At 41.8% G+C, this 20,284-nt stretch overlaps 2 protein-coding genes and 1 pseudogene across 2 annotated transcripts; 2 read left to right on the forward strand and 1 right to left on the reverse strand.

Annotated features, from left to right (window-relative positions):
• Window positions 1-3,056: 3,056 nt before the first annotated feature.
• LOC112084543 lies at window positions 3,057-4,388 on the forward strand. Its single transcript, XM_024153693.1, has one exon. The coding sequence runs from the start codon at window positions 3,057-3,059 to the stop codon at window positions 4,386-4,388; it is 1,332 nt and encodes a 443-aa protein (XP_024009461.1).
• A 2,132-nt stretch (window positions 4,389-6,520) lies between these two features.
• On the forward strand, window positions 6,521-10,654 carry LOC112084544 (annotated as a pseudogene).
• Window positions 10,655-12,660: 2,006 nt separating this feature from the next.
• On the reverse strand, window positions 12,661-13,851 carry LOC112084545. Its single transcript, XM_024153694.1, has 4 exons — window positions 13,406-13,851; window positions 13,227-13,308; window positions 13,046-13,101; window positions 12,661-12,991 (listed from the first exon to the last, which is right to left on the reverse strand). Exons 1-4 carry the CDS (start codon window positions 13,849-13,851, stop codon window positions 12,661-12,663), a joined length of 915 nt encoding a protein of 304 aa, XP_024009462.1.
• Window positions 13,852-20,284: the final 6,433 nt, after the last annotated feature.

A 20,284-nucleotide genomic window follows, 5' to 3' on the forward strand; every position in this document is an offset into this window, starting at 1 on the left:
GAGAAGGCAAATGCCGAGGGAGCTGTCGCGAAGCAATGCAGCTTCAATGATGATTGGAACGAGGCTGATGCACCCCCTGTTGAGCTCAAGCCTCTACCAACAGGGCTTAGGTACACTTTCTTAGGCTCAAACTCTTCATATCCCGTAATCATCAATGATAACCTGTCAGATCATGAAGAACATGCATTGCTTAGCGAGCTTAGAAAGTTCAGGAGAGCAATATGGTATTCTTTAGCCGATATTAGAGGCATCTCTCCTGACATATGTACCCACATGATCCACCTAGAAGACCAGACTATGTCTTCTATTGAGCATTAAAGACGTCTTAACCGGAACCTTAAGGAGGTGGTTAAGAAGGAGATACTCAAGCTTCTAAAGGCAGGGATAATATACCCAATTTATGACTCAAGATGGGTATCTCCTGTTCACGTGGTGCCCAAGACAGGTGGTATCACGGTGGTAAAGAATGAAAAGGATGAGTTAATAGCCCAAAGAACCATCACCGGTCATCGCATGTGCATTGATTATAGAAAGCTTAACTCTGCATCTAGAAAAGATCATTTTCCATTGCCGTTCATATACCAAATGCTTGAGAGGCTAGCTAACCATCCTTACTTCTGTTTTCTTGATGGGTACTCGAGTTTCTTTCAAATCCCCATAGATCCCCGAGACCAAGATAAAACTACATTTACATGCCCTTATGGCACTTACGCATATAGACGCATGCCCTTTGGCCTTTGTAATGCACCTGCAACCTTTCAAAGGTGCATGATGCACATCTTTTCTGATCTCATTAAAGAGAAAGTGGAGGTGTTTATGGACGAATTTTCCATCTATGGCTCCTCTTTCTCCGATTATCTTTCTAACTTGTCTCAGGTTTTAAAGCCATGTGAAGAGCACAAGCTTGTCTTGAATTGGGAAAAATGTCACTTCATGGTTCAAGAGGGCATCGTGTTGGGTCACAAGGTCTAGGAGAAGGGTATAGAAGTCAATAAGGCAAAGATAGAGGTCATGGTGAATCTACAGCCTCCGAGTTCAGTCAAGGGTATAAGAAGCTTCTTGGGGCACGCCGGCTTCTACATGAGGTTCATCAAGGACTTCTCAAAGATAGCCCGGCTGTCAACAAGGCTTCTTTGCAAAGAGGTTGAGTTCTTAATCGATGATGAATGCATGGAGGCGTTCTTAAAGATCAAGGAGGCTCTAGTCAGTACACCGATTGTTCAGGCTCCCGATTGGTCTTTGCCATTTGAGGTGATGACAGATGCATCAGACTATGTCGTGGGAGCAGTCTTGGGGCAGAAAAAAGACAAAAAGCTTCACGTGATATATTACGCAAGCCGCACATTGGACTCAGCTCAAGAGAAGTATGCAACCACTGAGAAAGAAATGTTGGCCATTGTATTTGCGTTTGATAAGTTCAGAAGCTAGCTTGTGGGATCAAAGGTCATAGTTTACACGGATCACGCAGCTTTGAGGTACCTCATGACAAAGAAAGATGCTAAGTCGAGGCTTCTTAGATGGGTTCTTTTGTTACAAGAATTTGATATGGAGGTCCAAGACAAGAAGGGTATTGAGAATGGAGCTGCCGACCATCTCTCAAGGTTAAGAGTTGAATCAAAAGTACCTTTAGATGATGCTTCACCCGAAGAGCACCTGATGTTAGTCAAATCTTACTTGGAGGTAGAGGAGGCCAATACTATCTGAGAAAGAAGCCTCCCATGGTTCGCGGATCTTGTGAACTACCTCTCATGTGGTTTAGAGCCACCTGAACTAGATTCTTACCAAAGGAAAATGTTCTTTAGAGATGTGATGAGGTATCATTGGGATGAGCCGTATTTATATGTGCTTAACAAAGACCATCTCTATAGAAGGTGCTTATCTGAAGAGGAGATTCACCCTGTGTTACAAGAGTGCCACGGTTCCGCATATGGTGGGCACTTAGGGGCTTTCAAGACGGTGGCCAAGGTTTTACAAAGTGGGTTTTGGTGGCCGACAATGTTTAAAGATGCTCAGAGTGCTGTCACAAGGTGTGAGTCATGTCAGAGGCACGGTAACATATCCCAGAGGAGTGAAATGCCTTCGTCGTGTAGGCTACTTAGCTTATCAAAGTAGACTTCGTCGTGTAGTCTACTAATGTTCTTTTCGGGAGAAGTCTACTCTTGATACAAAAAGTTTGTATGCAGTGTTTGCTAATATGGTTTATATGGTTATTTTTTTCAGAGAATGGCTCAAATTCCAGTTGTGTACGGGGAATGGAAGATTGAGGAGAATTCATGGCATTTTGTTGTTGACATGGGCAAAGGTGGAAGAATATGGTTTTTAAACGATGGTTGCACCTTGGAAGAGCTTACTGAGATGGCGCGAGATGATTATAACTTGGGCAAGAAGACTGAGCTCATCGAGTTAACCTACTCACTACCAGACTCAATGTTGCAAACTATGGCTCCAGATACACCTCCAATGCATGTCACCAATGACAGACAAGTTTCAAGCTTGATTGCGTTAAGCAGAGTGCATATGGTACGTCTTTCTGTGTCCAGTCGACTGGAGATGGATACTGAGGAGAACCAGAAAGGATCAGATGAAGATTTAGGTGAGGAGTCTGAGGAAAATTCAGAACATTCTACCGATGATGAGGCAGCCAGTTCTGATGTGAACGAGGATGGAGAAGAAGTGGAAGATGCAGCTTACTCTGACGGAGAAGATTACAGTGTCTACGGTAAAGTAAAAGATGAAGATGATGATGAAGATGAAGTCTGTATTGATAATGTCAGAAACAGATATAGTGAAACAGGAAGCACGCCCATCTCATGGTCTGATAACATATATGTTAGGGCAAATTTCCCTACAAAGGACAAGCTGTTACAGAGGTTAGATTGACTGCGATAATGTTAAAATTTTCTTTTAAAACAGAGAAGTCTACGAAAACCGTGTTTGTGGCTAAATGTCGAGTGGAAGGATGTGCTTGGATGGTTAGAGCGGGTGTGAAGAATGATGCATCCACGTTTTGGGTGACAAAATATGTGAAAGACCACACATGTTCAATAGGCCAGCAAATGGCTCAGCGTGGGAAGCTGTTTATAAGCCATTTGGGCATCATTGATGGTCTTACACCACAACATGTCAAGGATTCAATGAAGCATATGTTTGGCATCAAGATGGATTACACTACTTCATACAAATCTTTGACATATGCCCAACAATTGGTCAGGGGAACAGCTGAAGATAGATATGCGAGTCTCCCAGCTTACCTACATTCAGTTAACAAAGCCAATCCGGGAACTGTATCAGCTCTTCATGTAGATTCAATTAACAAATTCAAATATCTATTTCTCGCATTTAGAGCATCGATTGCCGGTTTTCAGTACATGAGAAGAGTTATTGTGGTGGATGGATGTCATCTAACATGGAAATACGAAGATACTTTGTTGGTGGCCACCACACAAGATGGAAACTTTCAGATTTTTCCTCTGGCCTTTGGAATTGTTGATAGTGAAGATGATGCTTCATGGGAATGGTTTTTTTCTAAACTGCGTGAATGTGTCTCAGATGGTTATCCTTTGGTGATAGTTTATGACAGACATCTTTCTGTTAAAAAAGCTTGTCAAACTGTTTTCCCATGGGCAAAACGAGGGATATGCTACTATCATCTACAACACAACATAGTAACAAAGTTTAAGGGGAAGCAGTTGTTGTACTTGGTCAAACGTGTGGCTTATGCTTACAACATCTATGACTACAACATATACATGGCGGAGTTAAGACAGATCAAGCCTGAGCTTGCTGACTATTTGGAAGAAGCCGATGTCTCCCTTTGGTCCCGAGTTCATTTTTTTGGAGACAAATACAATATTAAGACTAGCAATGTCGCAGAGTCTATAAATGCTGCACTTAATAAGGCCCATGGCTATCCCATATCATTCCTCTTGGATTTCATACGAGAGAAGCTCGGTCGATTGTTTTTAAAATGCAGAGAGGATGCTTTGAGTCTCACAACACATAATACTCGGGGAGTGGAGTATTTTCTGGCGATTCATGGACATTATGCAGATGCAATGGAGGTGGACCGAATTGACACTTGGAGATACTATGTGAAAGGAGTAACCAGGAATTGTATTGTTGATTTGGAACATGCAATGTGTGAATGTGGTGTGTTTTATATCGAGAAAATCCCATGTTCACATGCTATTTCAGCTGCATTAGCCGGTGGGATAGCTGTGGATTCCCTTGTATGTCCTACTTACTCGAAAAACTACTTGTTTGCTGCATACTCCGCCAACATATATCCCCAAATTTCAGAGGTCCAAGGAGTCCAACTATCAATATGTCTGCCACCAGACATTCGCCGCAAACCAGGCAGACGGAAGAAGTTTCGGTGGCAATCATGACTAGAAATTTCTAGGAGGAAAAGCAAGAAGCCAAGGAAGCTGCACAAACTATACAGCTGCTCACAATGCAAGCAACCTGGTCATACCCTACCGAATTGTGTAAGTTGAGCTAAACTCATCTAATAATGTCTTATACAATATTAACAGATTTATTTACTACACTTTATGTCTCTCACTTAGACGTCGAAGATTCACCAGGACAATAACAAGAAGGCTCCGAAATAAAAGGACAAAGCTGCTATTGTTTTCCGGAAGTCTACTTTGGAAGTCTACTATCGAAGTCTACTATGTAAGTGATATTTTGTTAACGGTTAGATTTGAAACGACTTTATTTAAGAAACTGCTTTAACGACTTTAACGGTGCATATAACCGTCGAATCTGTTTGTCTTTGTTATTTCTATTTATGAATTCTCGATGACCATGAATTATAGTTTCATTCCAGTCCCTAGAAGATGTCCAACCTGATAAATGATATGATCATGGACAGCACTAAAGACATAGAGCTAGAACCTGAGGAAGGAAAGCTTGTAGCTGAGGAGCTTGTAGCTGAGCAAGAGGAGGCTTTAGTCATTCCGAATGGCCCCATGACAAGATCAAGGTGAAAGAAGCTTAAGGAGGATATAGGAGGAGTTCTAAGGCAAGCACAATACTCGGCTCAAGAGGGAAAAGAGTTCAACACAAATACTTTGGTTGTGATCCAAGTCCTAGAAGCTTATTGGACTTGTGATCCAATCTTGTACTCTTTTTCCCCACCACTAGTTTTGTCCCAATGGGTTTTCTAGTGATGGGTTTTTAATGAGGCAAGGTTGGATCACCCTTTCAATAAGGTCCACTAAGTTTATCCCAAGAGATTCGGCCAAGAGAAGAGGAGCGTGAGAAGACATTTGAATTCAACTTAAACAGCTCACACTTGTATTTCCTAAGTATGCATATTGATGGCCGAGACTCTCTTCTATCCTTTATATTCTCTTGTAATCTCATTTGAGAAACCATCTTTCTTTATCTAAAAACCTTTCTAAAGTAAAGATCATTTGTTCTTTGAACATCTTAGTTTGTGAGTGTATCATATCTCTCAAACACCCGATTCTTAGGTGTGTAATATCCTCAGAATCAAACCGGTAAATCAAAGGTCTTCCGCAGCCTTTGTGCGACCCCTCGATCCATTCCTTTGGGCCTCAGTTTGTTACCATTTCAGAAGTTAAAGCTTATTAAATCCAGTCTCTAGAGTGCCGATTCAGGGAGGTTCATATTAAGTGGTATTAGAGCCAGGTTCTAGTCACTGGAGAAGCGATTTCATCAGGTTGTTTCTATCCATTTCATTTTCGATCTCATATTCTTAGATCTATCACGTCCACATATAGATCCAGTGTTTATGATTGTATCGTCAAGTTTCATCAGTAAATCATTGTGTCTTTTAAACTTTTATCATCGATTTACATCATCGGCAATATCTGTGTAAGTTCAAATGAAAACCGATCATATTCTAGGGTTTTAGGTTTCGTGAGGAACACGAAGAGTCAATCTTTGCACTTAATCAAGTTTGGAACAAATCTCTAGTGATCTGTTTGTCTTTGGTCTCAGGAACTATGCAGATCAACACGAGGAGACCAGTGGTAATGGTTTCAATAAACTAATGATGGAAGCCATGATGGCCGAGATGAAGAAACTCATGACCTCTCAACTTGAAGAATTCAGACAAGAGATGCAACAACATCATTCTGATTCGAGATCAAACAAAGAATTGAGGAGAAGAGATCATGGAAAAGAAAAGGTTCAAGATCCAAATAAGAGCACCAGAGATGAGGAGGCCGATATATACTATGGCCAAGAGAGCAGCTCGTCTAGAGGTAGTAGAGGAAAGCATAGGCGAACTAAAGAAGATAAAGCTACGGTTCCAGATGGTTTGGGAGGCCTTAAGCTACGCATTCCTCCATTTCACGGCAAGAATGATCCTGATGCGTACCTAGACTGGGAAAAAATTGAGTTGGTCTTCAATTGTCAACACTATACTGAGATAAACCGAGTTAAGGTGGCAGCGACAGAGTTCTACGACTATGCACTAAGCTGGTGGGATCAAATTGTGACTTCTACAAGGCGTAATCAGCAGTATCAGGTTGAATCTTGGTCTGAAATGAAATCTTTGCTGAGAAAGAGGTTTGTGCCGAGTCATTATCACCGGGAGCTACATCAACGGATCAGGAGACTCAGCCAAGGCAACCGTACAGTGGAAGATTATTATCAAGAACTGGAAACTCTAATGTTGCGAGCTGAGATTACTGAAGATGGTGAGGCTACAATGTCTAGATTCTTGGGAGGACTGAACCGAGAAATCCAAGATCGGCTAGAAATGCAACAATACGAAGAAATCGAGGAGATGCTACATAAAGCGATCTTGATCGAACAACAGCTCAAAAGAAGGCATCCGGTTAAAACTAGCTATGGAGTTGGTATTCCCACTAAAGCCAACTATCCAAAGGAAGAAAAGCCGAGTTACCAAAGAGATAACAAGACAGCGATGAATCCAAAATCAGATGCCAAGCCACCGGTAATAACTCAAGACCACAAGAGCAAGCCAGAAGCTACAACAATTCGTTCTAGAGACGTCCGATGTTTCAAGTGTCACGGTCGAGGACATTACGCGAATGAGTGCTCCAACAAGAGGGTAGTAGTCCTCTTAGACAGTGGAGAAATTGAGTCAGAAGAAGAAAAGCTAGACGACTCTGAATCTAATGAGGAGTATGAGGCTATCCCGGCTAGTGGAGAGTTACTTGTAGCTCGGAGGACCCTAAACATTCAAAGTAAAGAAGAAGAGCAAGAGCAAAGAGAAAACTTGTTTTATACCCGTTGTCTGGTCCAAGGCAAAGTCTGTAGCCTCATTATTGATGGAGGAAGCTGCACCAACGTGGCTAGTGAGGAGATGGTCAGTAAACTTGAACTAAAGATGACCAAGCATCTGAAACCCTACAAGTTGCAATGGCTTAATGAAACCGGGGAAATGAAGGTTCAGAAACAAGTCTTGGTGCCTATTTCTATTGGGAAATATGAAGATGAGGTTCTGTGCGACGTGCTAGCAATGAAGGCTGGACATATTCTTCTTGGAAGACCTTGGCAATCAGATAGAAACGTTTTACATGACGGCTTTACTAATAAGCATTCTTTTGTTTTCCATGGCAGGAAAATCACATTGATTCCTTTAACACCGCAAGAGGTATATCAGGATCAGGTCCAAATGAAGCAAAAAGAGAAGCCACCTAAGAAATCCTCTAAGTTCTTCCTACGGGCTGGTGACGTTAAGAAAGCTCTCGTTTTAAAGCAACCTATCCTACTATTTGTGTTTAAAGAAGCCCTTACAAATATCACTGACCTGACACCGGCTCTGCCGAGTAAAATGAATGATCTTTTGCAGATATATCAAGATGTTTTTCCTGAGGATAATCCAAAAGAGTTGCCATCCATTAGAGGCATAGAACATCAAATTGACTTTGTGCCCGGTGCATCATTGCCTAATAGGCCTGCGTATAGGACCAATCCTGTGGAAACTAAGAAGCTACAAAGGCAGGTGAATGAGCTGATGGAGAAGGGACATATCAGGGAGAGTATGAGCCCTTGTGCCGTACCTGTGCTACTTGTGCCCAAAAAGGATGGGAGCTGGCGCATGTGTGTCGATTGTAGGGCGATAAACAATATCATGGTGAAGTATCGACACCCCATTCCTAGGCTTGATGATATGCTAGATGAATTACATGGTTCTAGTATCTTTTCTAAGATAGACTTAAAAAGTGGCTATCATCAAATTCAGATGAAAGAAGGGGATGAATGGAAAACTGCATTTAAAACTAAGCATGGGCTATATGAGTGGCTTGTTATGCCATTTGGGTTAACTAATGCACCTAGTACATTCATGAGATTAATGAATCATGTGCTTAGAGCGTTCATAGGAGTTTTTGTGGTCGTGTATTTTGATGACATCCTAGTTTATAGCAAAAACTTGGAAGAGCATATTGTTCATTTGAAATCTGTGCTAGATGTGCTTAGGAAAGAAAAGCTTTACGCAAATTTGAAGAAGTGCACGTTTTGTACAGATAACCTTGTGTTTTTAGGATTTGTGGTGAGTGCAGATGGCATCAAAGTAGATGAGGAAAAGGTTAAAGCAATTCGGGAATGGCCAACCCCTAAGAGCATTGGAGACGTAAGGAGCTTTCATGGTCTCGCAGGTTTTTATAGGAGGTTTGTCAAAGATTTTAGCACTCTAGCTGCGCCTCTCACTGAGATCATCAAGAAAGATGTGGGATTCAAGTGGGGATCAGCACAAGAAGAAGCTTTTACGGTCCTAAAGGATAAGCTCAACCATGCCCCTTTACTCGTTCTTCCTGATTTCCTTAAAACATTTGAGATAGAGTGTGACGCCTCTGGTATAGGCATTGGTGCAGTTTTGATGCAGGATAAGAAGCCTATAGCCTTCTTTAGTGAGAAACTCGGGGGATCCACTTTAAACTATCCAACTTATGACAAGGAACTATATGCTTTAGTTCTGGCTCTTCAAACATGGCAACACTATTTGTGGCCCAAGGAATTTGTCATACACACCGATCACGAGTCTCTTAAACATTTGAAGGGACAACAAAAGCTTAATAAAAGACACGCTAGATGGGTTGAGTTCATCGAAACCTTTCCTTATGTCATTAAGTATAAGCAAGGTAAGGACAATGTTGTAGCGGATGCATTGTCTCGCAGGTATACTCTACTCTCTATTCTTGATGCTAAGTTGATTGGTTTTGAGCAGTTAAAGCATATGTATGCTTCTGATACTGATTTTAAAGAGATTTACCAAGCTTGTGAAAAGTTTGCTAGTGGCCGATACTTTAGATAAGAAGGATTTCTTTTCTTTGATAATCGCCTGTGTATTCCTAACTGTTCTATTCGAGATTTGCTAGTCAGGGAAGCTCATGGAGGTGGCCTCATGGGGCATTTTGGGATTGCTAAAACCATGAAATTAATGCAAGACCATTTTCATTGGCCACACATGAAGAGAGACGTGGAAAGGATCTGTGCAAGGTGCTCAACATGTAAACAGGCTAAGTCCACACTTAAGCCTCACGGTTTGTATACCCCTTTACCTATACCTTCGCATCCTTGGAACGATATATCCATGGACTTTGTGCTTGGATTACCTAGAACTAGGACTGGCAAAGATTCGATATTTGTTGTGGCTGATAGGTTCTCTAAAATGGCACATTTCATAGCATGCAACAAAACTGATGATGCATCACATGTAGCTCATGTGTTCTTTAAAGAAATCGTAAGATTGCATGGTATGCCTAGGTCCATTGTGTCTGATAGAGATACCAAGTTCTTAAGTTTCTTTTGGAAAACCCTATGGTCTAAGTTAGGCACTAAATTATTGTTTTCAACTACTTGTCACCCTCAAACTGATGGACAAACCAAAGTAGTTAATAGAACCCTATCTACATTGTTGCGAGCTTTGATTAGAAAGAATCTCAAAACTTGGGAAGATTGTTTGCCACATGTCGAATTTGCATATAATCATTCTGTTCATTCTGCCTCTAAGTTTTCTCCATTTCAAATTGTCTATGGCTTAAATCCTTTATCTCCCTTGGATCTAATTCCTTTACCTCTAAGTGGACGAGAAAGTGTAGATGGCATAAAGAAGGCTGAACTGATAAAGCAGATTCATGAGAAGGCTAGAGCTAACATAGAGGAGAAGACAAAGCAGTATGTTAAACATGCCAACAAAGGTCGTCGCAAGCTAGTCTTTGAAGAAAGAGACCTCGTGTGGGTGCACTTAAGAAAAGAAAGATTTCCAGCCGAAAGGAAATCTAAGCTCATGCCAAGAGTTGATGGCCCTTTTCAAATCACAAAAAAGATTAATGATAATGCGTATCATATTGATCTCAAAGGTAAGTATAAAGTGAGTCCGAGTTTTAATATTTCTGACTTAGCTCCTTTTTATGCAGATGATCCAGATTTGAGGTCAAATCCTTTTCAAGAAGGGGAGGATGATATGATCATGGACAACACTAAAGACATAGAGCTAGAACCTGAGGAAGGAAAGCTTGTAGCTGAGGAGCTTGTAGCTGAGCAAGAGGAGGCTTTAGTCATTCCGAATGGCCCTATGACAAGATCAAGGACCAAGAAGCTTAAGGAGGATATAGGAGGAGTTCTAAGGCAAGCACAATACTCGGCTCAAGAGGGAAAAGAGTTCAACACAAATACTTTGGTTGTGATCCAAGTCCTAGAAGCTTAGTGGACTTATGATCCAATCTTGTACTCTTTTCCCCCACCACTAGTTTTGTCCCAATGGGTTTTCTAGTGATGGGTTTTTAATGATGCAAGGTTGGATCAGCCTTTCAATAAGGTCCACTAAGTTTATCCCAAGAGATTCGGCCAAGAGAAGAGGAGCGTGAGAAGACATTTGAATTCAACTTAGACAGCTCACACTTGTATTTCCTAAGTATGCATATTGATGGCCGAGACTCTCTTCTATCCTTTATATTCTCTTGTAATCTCATTTGAGAAACCATCTTTCTTTTATCTAAAAACCTTTCTAAAGTAAAGATCATTTGTTCTTTGAACATCTTAGTTTGTGAGTGTGTCATATCTCTTAAACACCTGATTCTTAGGTGTGTAATATCCTCAGAATCGAACCGGTAAATCAAAGGTCTTCCGCAGCCTTTGTGCGACCCCTCGATCCATTCCTTTGGTCCTCAGTTTGTTACCATTTCAGAAGTTAAAGCTTGTTAAATCCAGTCTCTAAAGTGCCGATTCAGGGAGGTTCATATTAATAAACTTCAACTCTCTCCCTTCCGATATTCTGTGGGATATCCTCTTATTAATCACATATCATTCGTACAGTGCTCTCAGTAAAGCTAGGGTTGTTTCCAAAAATCTAAATGAGATTTCTAATGAAGAGGGTTTATTAAGAATCGTTGATCTAATAACATTGAACATTCCATGGGTCTGGGATCAACATGGAAGGGTTGACGCATTCTTTAGGCGCTGTTTGGAGTGTAGGAATCCTACATCGCAATTCCTGCGAGGCGTTTCTCTAATCTTCTATGAATCCAGCATCCAAGCAGGGTTTGATTTAATAAAGGTGTCATCAAATGGAGGATGCCTCATGGCTACGTACTCCAAGGTTATGTTCTCTTAAACCATGGATGGCAGCTATGATGTATTTAACCACATTCATGGTCTACTTCCGGCAGAGGCAACAAAGATGAGGAAGACTATGCAGCATATCAACAGGTCTCCGTGTACTTATAAGAAGCCTCACGAGTTTCACGAACCGGTCTTCCAGGTTTTTGCTAAGGCACAATCAAGGAGTTGTGCTTGTATGAATCTGCCAAACCAGCGCTGGATAAATGATGAAAGCCTTGTCGACTTATATGGTGACAAACTATGCAGTCCTTGCTTCTGGAAGTTGGAATGTGCCATATTCTGGAAAACAATTCCTGGATTTGCAAATGAATGGCCGCGTTGAAATTAGTTGACTCCTTTTTTCATGTTTTTGTGTTTACTTCTATGTTTATTTGACATTAGTAGACTTATGTAGTAGACTTCGTTTGTAGACTTATATTTATTGTAAGCAATATATTTATGAGTTCTACTAAACTTTTTCTGCAGACACTATCAGTAGTCCATATTCAATAATATTTCACAGGATTCAGTGTTACGTAGAGAATCGAAAGTTATAAATACAAACATGTTAATTACTTAGTAAACTTCAGTACAATTACAATTACAACTTAGTAGACATCAGTCATAGACTTCAGTCGTAGACTTCAGTACAATTACAATATCTTAAACGAAATTACAACATATTTGGCATTTTAATTATATGGTAGGTGGCCAAAAAACTTCCACACCTATCATCTACCAATTGCTAAAATGACCTGCAATCACATTGAAGGTAATTTATGCAAGTAGCCCAAAAGTTGCCATAAAAAACAAAGTTAGTTTTAAATACGGATACCCTAAACTTTCTTATCATAAAGATCCAGCCCGGTTGCATCTAACTTATCATGGCCCTTAGCACCTATTTCGTCAAAGATCTCTGCAGCCATTTTCTCCCTGATTAGTCGCATGTTTTTATCACAAAGTTACGGAGGAAATGGCAAATCCAAAGCATGACACTCGATGTACTTCAGGCAGTAAACTCCGCAATAACCACTCTAATTGTTTTGAGGTATCTCCGTACCTGGTACTCGCGAATGTGTGAAAGGCTTGTAGGGGAATCTCCGCTTGTCTTCATTAGGTGCACAGGTCTGAAAGAAGGTAGGGTATCATAACAGCCAGAGGCTCCACAGCTTCGTCAATTTGGGCGTCAGATGCATGTTTGGTTCCCGCATGACTGTCCCATATTGTGATATGCCTCGTCACAAATGAAACCCAGATAGCTACCCAATGGTCCCCCGTGATGTGCAACATTGAGTACAAATGGTCGACTTCATAGGCCCATGTCTTTTTAGTCTGGCAGTAGATAGGTAATTCGCCTGTGAAGTACGAATACGCTCCAGGTGGTAGAAGTTTGCCAGAACCATCTTCATTCGGCTCAGAGTTTTTGAAATCATTGTAGTCACGCCTTCAAACCGTAGCAAACATGGAGTTCAGGAAGCAAATCCGGTCGGATACAAACCACTCCGGATGCTTGGATAATCGCAGCCTGAGCAAGTTAATATAAGCTTCCATGTGCTGCACATTGATGAAAATAAGACATGAGTGAAGTCTGCAAACGCGGTCTACTACAGAAGTCTACATATTAGGTCTACATATGAAGTATATCTATGAAGTCTACTACCAAAGATTAAAACACAAACCGTATCAGCTAGCCATTTCTTCGGTGTCCGTAAAGTGTAATACCAGTCGATCGAAGAGTGTTTTGGACGTCTTGGATAGGCACTGTATAAGTGAACAAGTCAGACAGGAAAATAAGATAATGATGAAGTCTACTTACATAAGTATAGAAGTCAACTTACATAAATAGAAGCCTACTTACGGGTTTGATTTCACAAAGTTCATTAGAGTAGTATGCTTCTCCTTAACACCGGTTTGATCGAAAGGATCATATCCATGGACACGGCGGGAGTGAGATGCCAACGTTGGAATGATCGCCTTTGCGGTGCTATTTCCTAAGAAAGGACTCTTCTTTGTTGCAGCCAGTTGTTGGTTTCTGGCACTCGTTGCTCGGGCAACTATCTGAGCCGCTGCTCTAGCTTTAGTATTTTTGGCAAGTGCAACTGCGTCGAAGTTAACATCACACGTCTTCGGGTCAACTTCATAAACGCTTGCCTCGGGGGCCTCTTCTTCCTTCAAGGCAGCCTTCTTTCCTTTTGCATCCCCGAGGGCATTAACACTCTCACTCGCACCAATGTTCATATTATCTTTCATCGGAGCATCTTCTTTCTCTGAATTACTATGCAGTTTATTGTCACAAACAGGCATGAATATACAAAAAACAACACCATTGCTATAATTTAGTAACATGTTTCATTATAGTCTGGAAATTGGAAACACAATTTTTTTAAAACATAAGTAAATAATCTCACACGTTACATAGCATTATTAAACATGTTCGAATTCAAATGACATTAGTATTAAGTGTTCCTATCTTTGCGTGATCTTGTTTGCATGAAATGTTTTCGTATAGGCGGAGGGTTTTTGGTACTAACCCCTTCATGCTTCTTGGATCCAGTGACCTGCTGCTGGGTTGGCTCTACATTGTCTTTAACCTCTTCCTCAGTGTGCTTCACCGACCCTGTAGTCAACTCCTCTACCGCGCGCTCTACAGATTCAACATTGTCGGTGAGAAGTTTGATCTGCTTTTCACAGCTACCAAGACCATTCAACATCTTTGTTGAAAAGCTTTTGAAGCATTGGCCGAAGTGCGCTTTCATAGTAGCGACAACTTAGCAGAGGCAGAGGCTGAGCAGAGGCAGAGGCTGTGCAGGTGGCAGAGGCAGAGGCTGTGCAGGTTCTCTTACGACTTGATTCATCTGAGGGAAGGCTCCTTTTTCCTGCTTCTGCCTTGACGATATGTGCACCCAGAACACCTTCCGAAGGCCATTGGTTTTTTGAGAACTTAAATTGGGGATCATGGATGCATTGACAATCTAGACAATATCCGGATCCTGTTGCTCATCATCCCAAACTGGAAACATATCCGCCAAGTCCTTAGCCACGCAGCACTGTATGCGAGCCTGGAAAAACACAATTCGTAAAAGAATTACTATATAATAATCTACTTTGGAAGTCTACCACTGAAGTCTTCTTTTAACAAGATTATTATATAGAAGTCTACTGATAGATAAGAGTTTTATAGGACTCAGGGCTATCAATCCCCTTTGTCGAAGTAGCACAAAGAGGTATCAATCCAGACAAGTCAACGAGACACTAGACTATGATGTTTGTTCATTTAAGTCAAGACAAAAGGTGAAGGTTTTGAACTAAGCTAAGTAACAAACGATTAAGCATGAAAGGTAAAGCAAATGATTAGATCTAAACAGAGACAGGATGCAAATAATAACTGAACGATTCAGATGATGATAATATGTAATAAAGCAAGGAACTTTAGACGAGATACTTGACTCGGATGCTTCCAAGTTCAACTAGTTGGTTAATGTATCAAAACATCAAGCAGTTTCATTTAACTTTGAACTCAAGGCATGTTAATCTTCTCATGAAAGTATTAAGCATCTAAACTGATCCTCCTTCATACCAAAAATGTCTTTTGAGAAGCATCGAATCAATCAGCAATAAGAATCAGTTCAAAAATGTCATTTAAGAGAACGAACTATCACTCTCGTGATGAAAGACTCTTAAACCCATAACCGAGTGGTTCAGACATTTCTACGAACACTTTTGATGCGAGATATGTCTCAGATCTGAACCTCAAGTGATGTGCTTGGATCCAGCCTAGAGATCTCGTCGGTTAAAGAATGAAACATGCAAGACTAGACACCTAAACCCACTAATCTACCTTGAAAGCACCCTAATCTACTCGTCTAAAGCCGCTTAAACGACTACTCACTAATCATAACGAGCTCACTAAGTCCTTTGCAAGACGTGTAGCTGGTCATGATGAGGAGTTTAATGTTAGATGATCAAAGAAATAAAGAAAGAACAAGATTTCTCATGCAAAAGCGAGATATCGGATTAGAATCATCCAGTTTCACCAAAGAGGCAAGTTCTTGAAGCTAAAAACAGATAAGAGATAAGATGATTAGGTTTTTAGTCTCAAAATGTATATATAGCAAAGGTAAAGTGTCGCGGGTCAGCCCGGAACAAACCGGGTACTGAACCGCGTTCTTGGGCTGATGGGTGAGTGCCACGGTGTGTCGGAGAGTGAAGCCGAGGTCTTCATGTCGAGGAGCGCACGTGAGTCCAGATCCAAATGAAGATCTCGTGAAGAACACGGCAAGAACATGCATGAACCCTAGTCTTTGATCCATCTTCACGTGTGTGTTTTTGAGCAGCTTTGTTCTTGATTCTGGGCTTGTGACAATGGACCTCGGGATAAAATGCCGAGGCGCTTGGACGTCGAGGGGTTCGGGAGAATAGGGTCCGGCATGCACGCCGAGGTCGCTACACCGAGGTGCATGTTCAACACTTAGTCGTTTCCAGCTCCTTTCTTACGTGTGCATGCCTTGATCCCAACGTGCCGAGGTATCTATACGAGGCCTAGCTCAGGATACTTCCAAAATATGAGCCTTGACTTGGCTGATGTCGAGGTAATGATGCCGAGCCCTGAAGAAACACTTAGCGCGTATCGCAACATATTTGGGCCCGTATCGACCATGTCGCCTTCCGGCGGCAGTAACTTTCGACCCACGACTCCGAATGCTCTGAGACCAGTTTCATAGTCAAGGTGACTCAATAAACTCGAACTTTGGTGAAGAAAACGTCGGAGCTTGGGAAGTGGAAGGCTTCCTGGATTTCATATCTTTGAACCGCATTGGAATCACCGGGAAATAAGCTGTTTGGACCGGTGTGAACTCCGGAGACTTTATCTTTCAAACCACTCGTCCGAATTTAGCGATCACAACCGTTCTGAAAAGGTCTTTCAAAGCTCTCAAACTTTGATGAAGACCGGGCAAGCTGGTTCGGTCCGGAAAGGTTCCGTCCGCCGTGATCTTTGTACTCCACCGTTCGGTTCTCGGATGCGCGTAATGTTGGTGCATCTTCCGGAAGCTGTATCTTTCTCCCCACTGGTCCGAATTGGATGATTCCAACTGTTCTGGGATCTTTGTTTGATTATCTCCAACTTTGCTGAAGACCCCGCCAACTGGTTCGGACCGTTTTCTTCAAGCGGTTTTCACCATTTTTGACCCTTTTCTTCACCGTCTTCTTCTCTGCTCCTCTTCTTAGGCTCCAAATGACTCCCCAAGCACCTGATAAAGACTTCAAAACATGCAAAACTCTTTGGGACCTAATGCAAGCCCTAAATCCTATTTTTATGCCTAAAGACTCAATTTACATGGGGAAAACACATAATGAGGACTCTAAAATGCACTCTAAATGATGTAAAATATAGACATATCAACTCCCCCACACTTGTCCTTTGCTTGTCCTCAAGCGAAGAGAACAAATGGGAAGAAGAGGTTGTAATGCAGATGGAGCTCATATTTCCTTTTTAGAAAGAAGTGATCACAAGGAGAACTCGGATTCATGCTCAAATATGCAACGTAAAGCCATACTCAGATATTCTATAATTAAAGCACAGAATCTCCACAAGTCATTATCACATTCAACTCTTTCACATTCATTAAGCTCGTAACCGGTGAATCAAATGATGCAATGTTCAAATAGGCTGGCTTGGCTAGGGTAAGGTCATGAGATAAAAATGATCTCATCAATATTCAAGCGGGTGTAATGCAACAATGGGATCACTCAATGAACGACCAAACTTTGGCAGAATGCTAAAGGTAAAAAGCAACCGATGCATACAAGGGCAAGACTCATCACACCCCACACTCCACTCAAAGCTTTTCTTACTTGCTCACCCTCTCAAGATCCTCACTCTCTCAATCGCTTTCTTTTTCACTAGGGGACTCACTTTTGTTTTGATTTTCAAGCCTTTGGTGTTTACTTATTCAAACAGCTCTTTTCTTTTCTTTCTAGAACACTTGAGCCTTTTTGTCTTCTTTTCATTTCAAAGACTATACTTTTCTTTTTAGAACAACAGAGCTCTTCTTTTCAAATTCAAGACTCGATTCTTTTTCTTTCATTCCCCTAGCTATCTCCATTCTCTCTTTTCTCTCAGCTCACCTTTTTCCACTCACCAATAGATCTTTTCCCCCACACTTATTTCTTGCCAATACTCTCAGTTCCTTGATGTTGGAACGTAGCACTCAATGAGACATGCCCTTGTCGCTCTAAACCTAACACTTTCTGCTAAGTTCGGTCCAAGGTGGCCTTACAATTCACACACAAACATTGGCTCGAAAAGAAAGTTGGGTTCAAGGTGAGGGAACTGATCCATGATGCGGATTCAGCTACTTGAGCAAGGGAAAAGAGGGTGGTAAAAACAATGATTCTAGCTCAAGTATGGATATCGGTATCCACAAGCCAATTCAAGCAATGCATCAAAAGATATTTATAATTCAAGTTCAGGGTTATCACTTAGTTAGAGTTGAGTGTAATTTAGACTTGCTTCTCAGATTCAAATCGTTTCAAGCTTTACAAGCACAGAATGAGTTTCACAAGCATATTTAGTTCAAGTTCTCGAGTGATTTACTCTCTAGGAAAAAATCTATCATTGCTCCTTGCACTGATGCAATCCTACATGATGCAACTTAGACTCGATCTTAAAATGCGAGATGCAACTAGAATGATGCGGTTTTACCATATGTACAAAGCTAGATGAGACTCAAGAATGCAAAAGTCAAATAAGAACAAAGAAAACAAGATCAGAAAACACAAAGCTCCTCCCCCACACTTAAACAACACAGTCCCGTGTGTTATAGAAGCGTGTGAGAGAAGTAAAAAGACGAACTAAACGAATGCAGAATGATATACACAAGATGCATATGTACAGGGTTTGAAGTCGATACCTTAGTCGGAGAGGTCTGATCCCAAGTAGTACGAGGGATTTGATGTTGAGCAGGAGGGTGTGGACTGACGTGGCGGGCTGCTATCCGAGGGTTCAGGTAAGAATGCCAAGGCAGGGTTGATCCAATCCTCTTTGCCTGGTGGAAACTCCGGGTTCCTTGCGTTTGAGCTTTCCCCAACCTCCTCCTGTGTAACTGGTGCGGTTGAGGTCCCCGAGTTCATGTCCGGAGAAGATGGCCGTGTCAGCTGCTTGACCTTCTTCTTCAGGTGCCTTACACAGTCCACCAACGCATGAATGGTCTTGTCTTGCCACTTACACCACTTTTGGAGAGTGTTCACTCGCAAATACAGCTTCTTGGTGTGGTATTCAGGCTCACCCCACACGTATGGATCAAAATGATATCGGCCTGCTCCCATCCTTCTCTCAGGGTGCCGTTCTTCTTCATTCTCACATCCGGCCGGTCATCTGCAAGACAGATCCTCAAAGAAACCGTTAGAATCAAGTACAACGACAAGCACAGGTTTCTGAAGATAGCAAAGACAGAGCTTTTCTCTAACAAGATCATAGTTATAGCTTTGTCATACATCAAAGAGAGAAGTAAGAACAAGCCAGAACAACCGATTAGAGACAAGTTATCAAGACACTTCAGCTCAAGTACACAAATCATCATTAAGACCGATTCCAAGCGCATTTTCTCAAGAATTTTGAAAACTCAAGAACAAGTGATTTTCAGAACAAAAACCGGTTTTTCTTGTGTTGTCTATCCTGATGGAATTTTTTAAAATTATTCCCAGAGGTCGATATGTTCTAAAAGAATCGATTCCACATTTTACAAACTTAAAAGCTCGCAAAGAATGAAGGAAAAAAAATGAGTTCTTTAAGAAGCAAATACCTTTGGGAATCCAAGATTCAAGTTTAGTGGAATGCTTATGATGAATAGACAACACCCTAGCGAGTCTAGAATGCTTATGATGAATAGACAACACCCTAGCGAGTCTAGAATGCTTGGAATCACAAGAAATGGATGAGAAATGAGAGAGATATGTTCTTGAAATGCAGAGAAAAGAGAGAAGAAGGCGAACTCTCGGTTTTGGCTCGGGATGGAGGCTGGTATGGGTGGTGTCGCGCTTTCCAGCTGGCGCTTGGACTGTAGTGGGACTGGTCCCCCCTTCTCCTCCAGCTGCGACCGTTGACCCGCGCCAAAACAGCTTTGACCGGGCGTTTAAATTCAAATTACCGCGCAAAGGCTTTCAAATGGCGCGACTTTGGAATGACGTGAGCCGTACGGACTAGAGTGGTTTTTCTCGTGTTCTCTTGAGCGGCCTCGACTTGTTCTACCTCGAGGGCACTAAGCCGAGTGGGCTAAGTTCAAGTTAACAAGAATTTCCCCGCGGCCTTCAAATCTTTTCCTTAGTCCGTGCAAACCTTCTTCTTTGACTCAAGTGTCCCAAGTGTTTATGTTTTTGATCGTTCTTGAAACTGGGCACCTCGGTGTGCTCCACCACGAGGGTATCATGCCGAGGTCACTTGTATTAACAGAGAACACTTGGTGCTGGGGGTTTAAACGGTCCGGCCTTGGTGTAAACTGGTCGCGGCCTCGATCGAGGTTTTAGACCGTTTGAAGTGAACTTTGCCCCTCGGTATAGTTATACCGAGGTGTTTACACCATGGCCTTCCCCCACACTTAGTCATTTCACTGTGACACTTCTCGGACACGGCTATGATGAAATCGAGTCGAGGAGTCTAGCCGAGGTTCTCAGGCTTTACTCGGTAAACGGTGACCGCGGTATGTATATACCAAGGGTCGATACCGAGGCTACGTACACT

The sequence above is a fragment of the Eutrema salsugineum genome, unplaced genomic scaffold (genome assembly GCF_000478725.1).
Source record: "Eutrema salsugineum unplaced genomic scaffold, Eutsalg1_0 scaffold_4, whole genome shotgun sequence".
In the NCBI taxonomy this organism is placed as follows: Eukaryota; Viridiplantae; Streptophyta; class Magnoliopsida; order Brassicales; family Brassicaceae; genus Eutrema; species Eutrema salsugineum.

Bases quoted from the DNA above. Each gene is read 5' to 3' on its own strand.
- LOC112084543 (XM_024153693.1), top strand. From the start codon at position 3,057: ATGGCTCAGCGTGGGAAGCTGTTTATAAGCCATTTGGGCATCATTGAT.
- LOC112084545 (XM_024153694.1), bottom strand. From the start codon at position 13,851: ATGCCTGTTTGTGACAATAAACTGCATAGTAATTCAGAGAAAGAAGAT. The intron at 13,102-13,226 runs GTTTGTGTTTTA...ATCAATGTGCAG, and splicing joins AGAAATGGCTAGCTGATACG to CACATGGAAGCTTATATTAA. The intron at 12,992-13,045 runs GTTTGTATCCGA...TACGGTTTGAAG, and splicing joins TTATCCAAGCATCCGGAGTG to GCGTGACTACAATGATTTCA.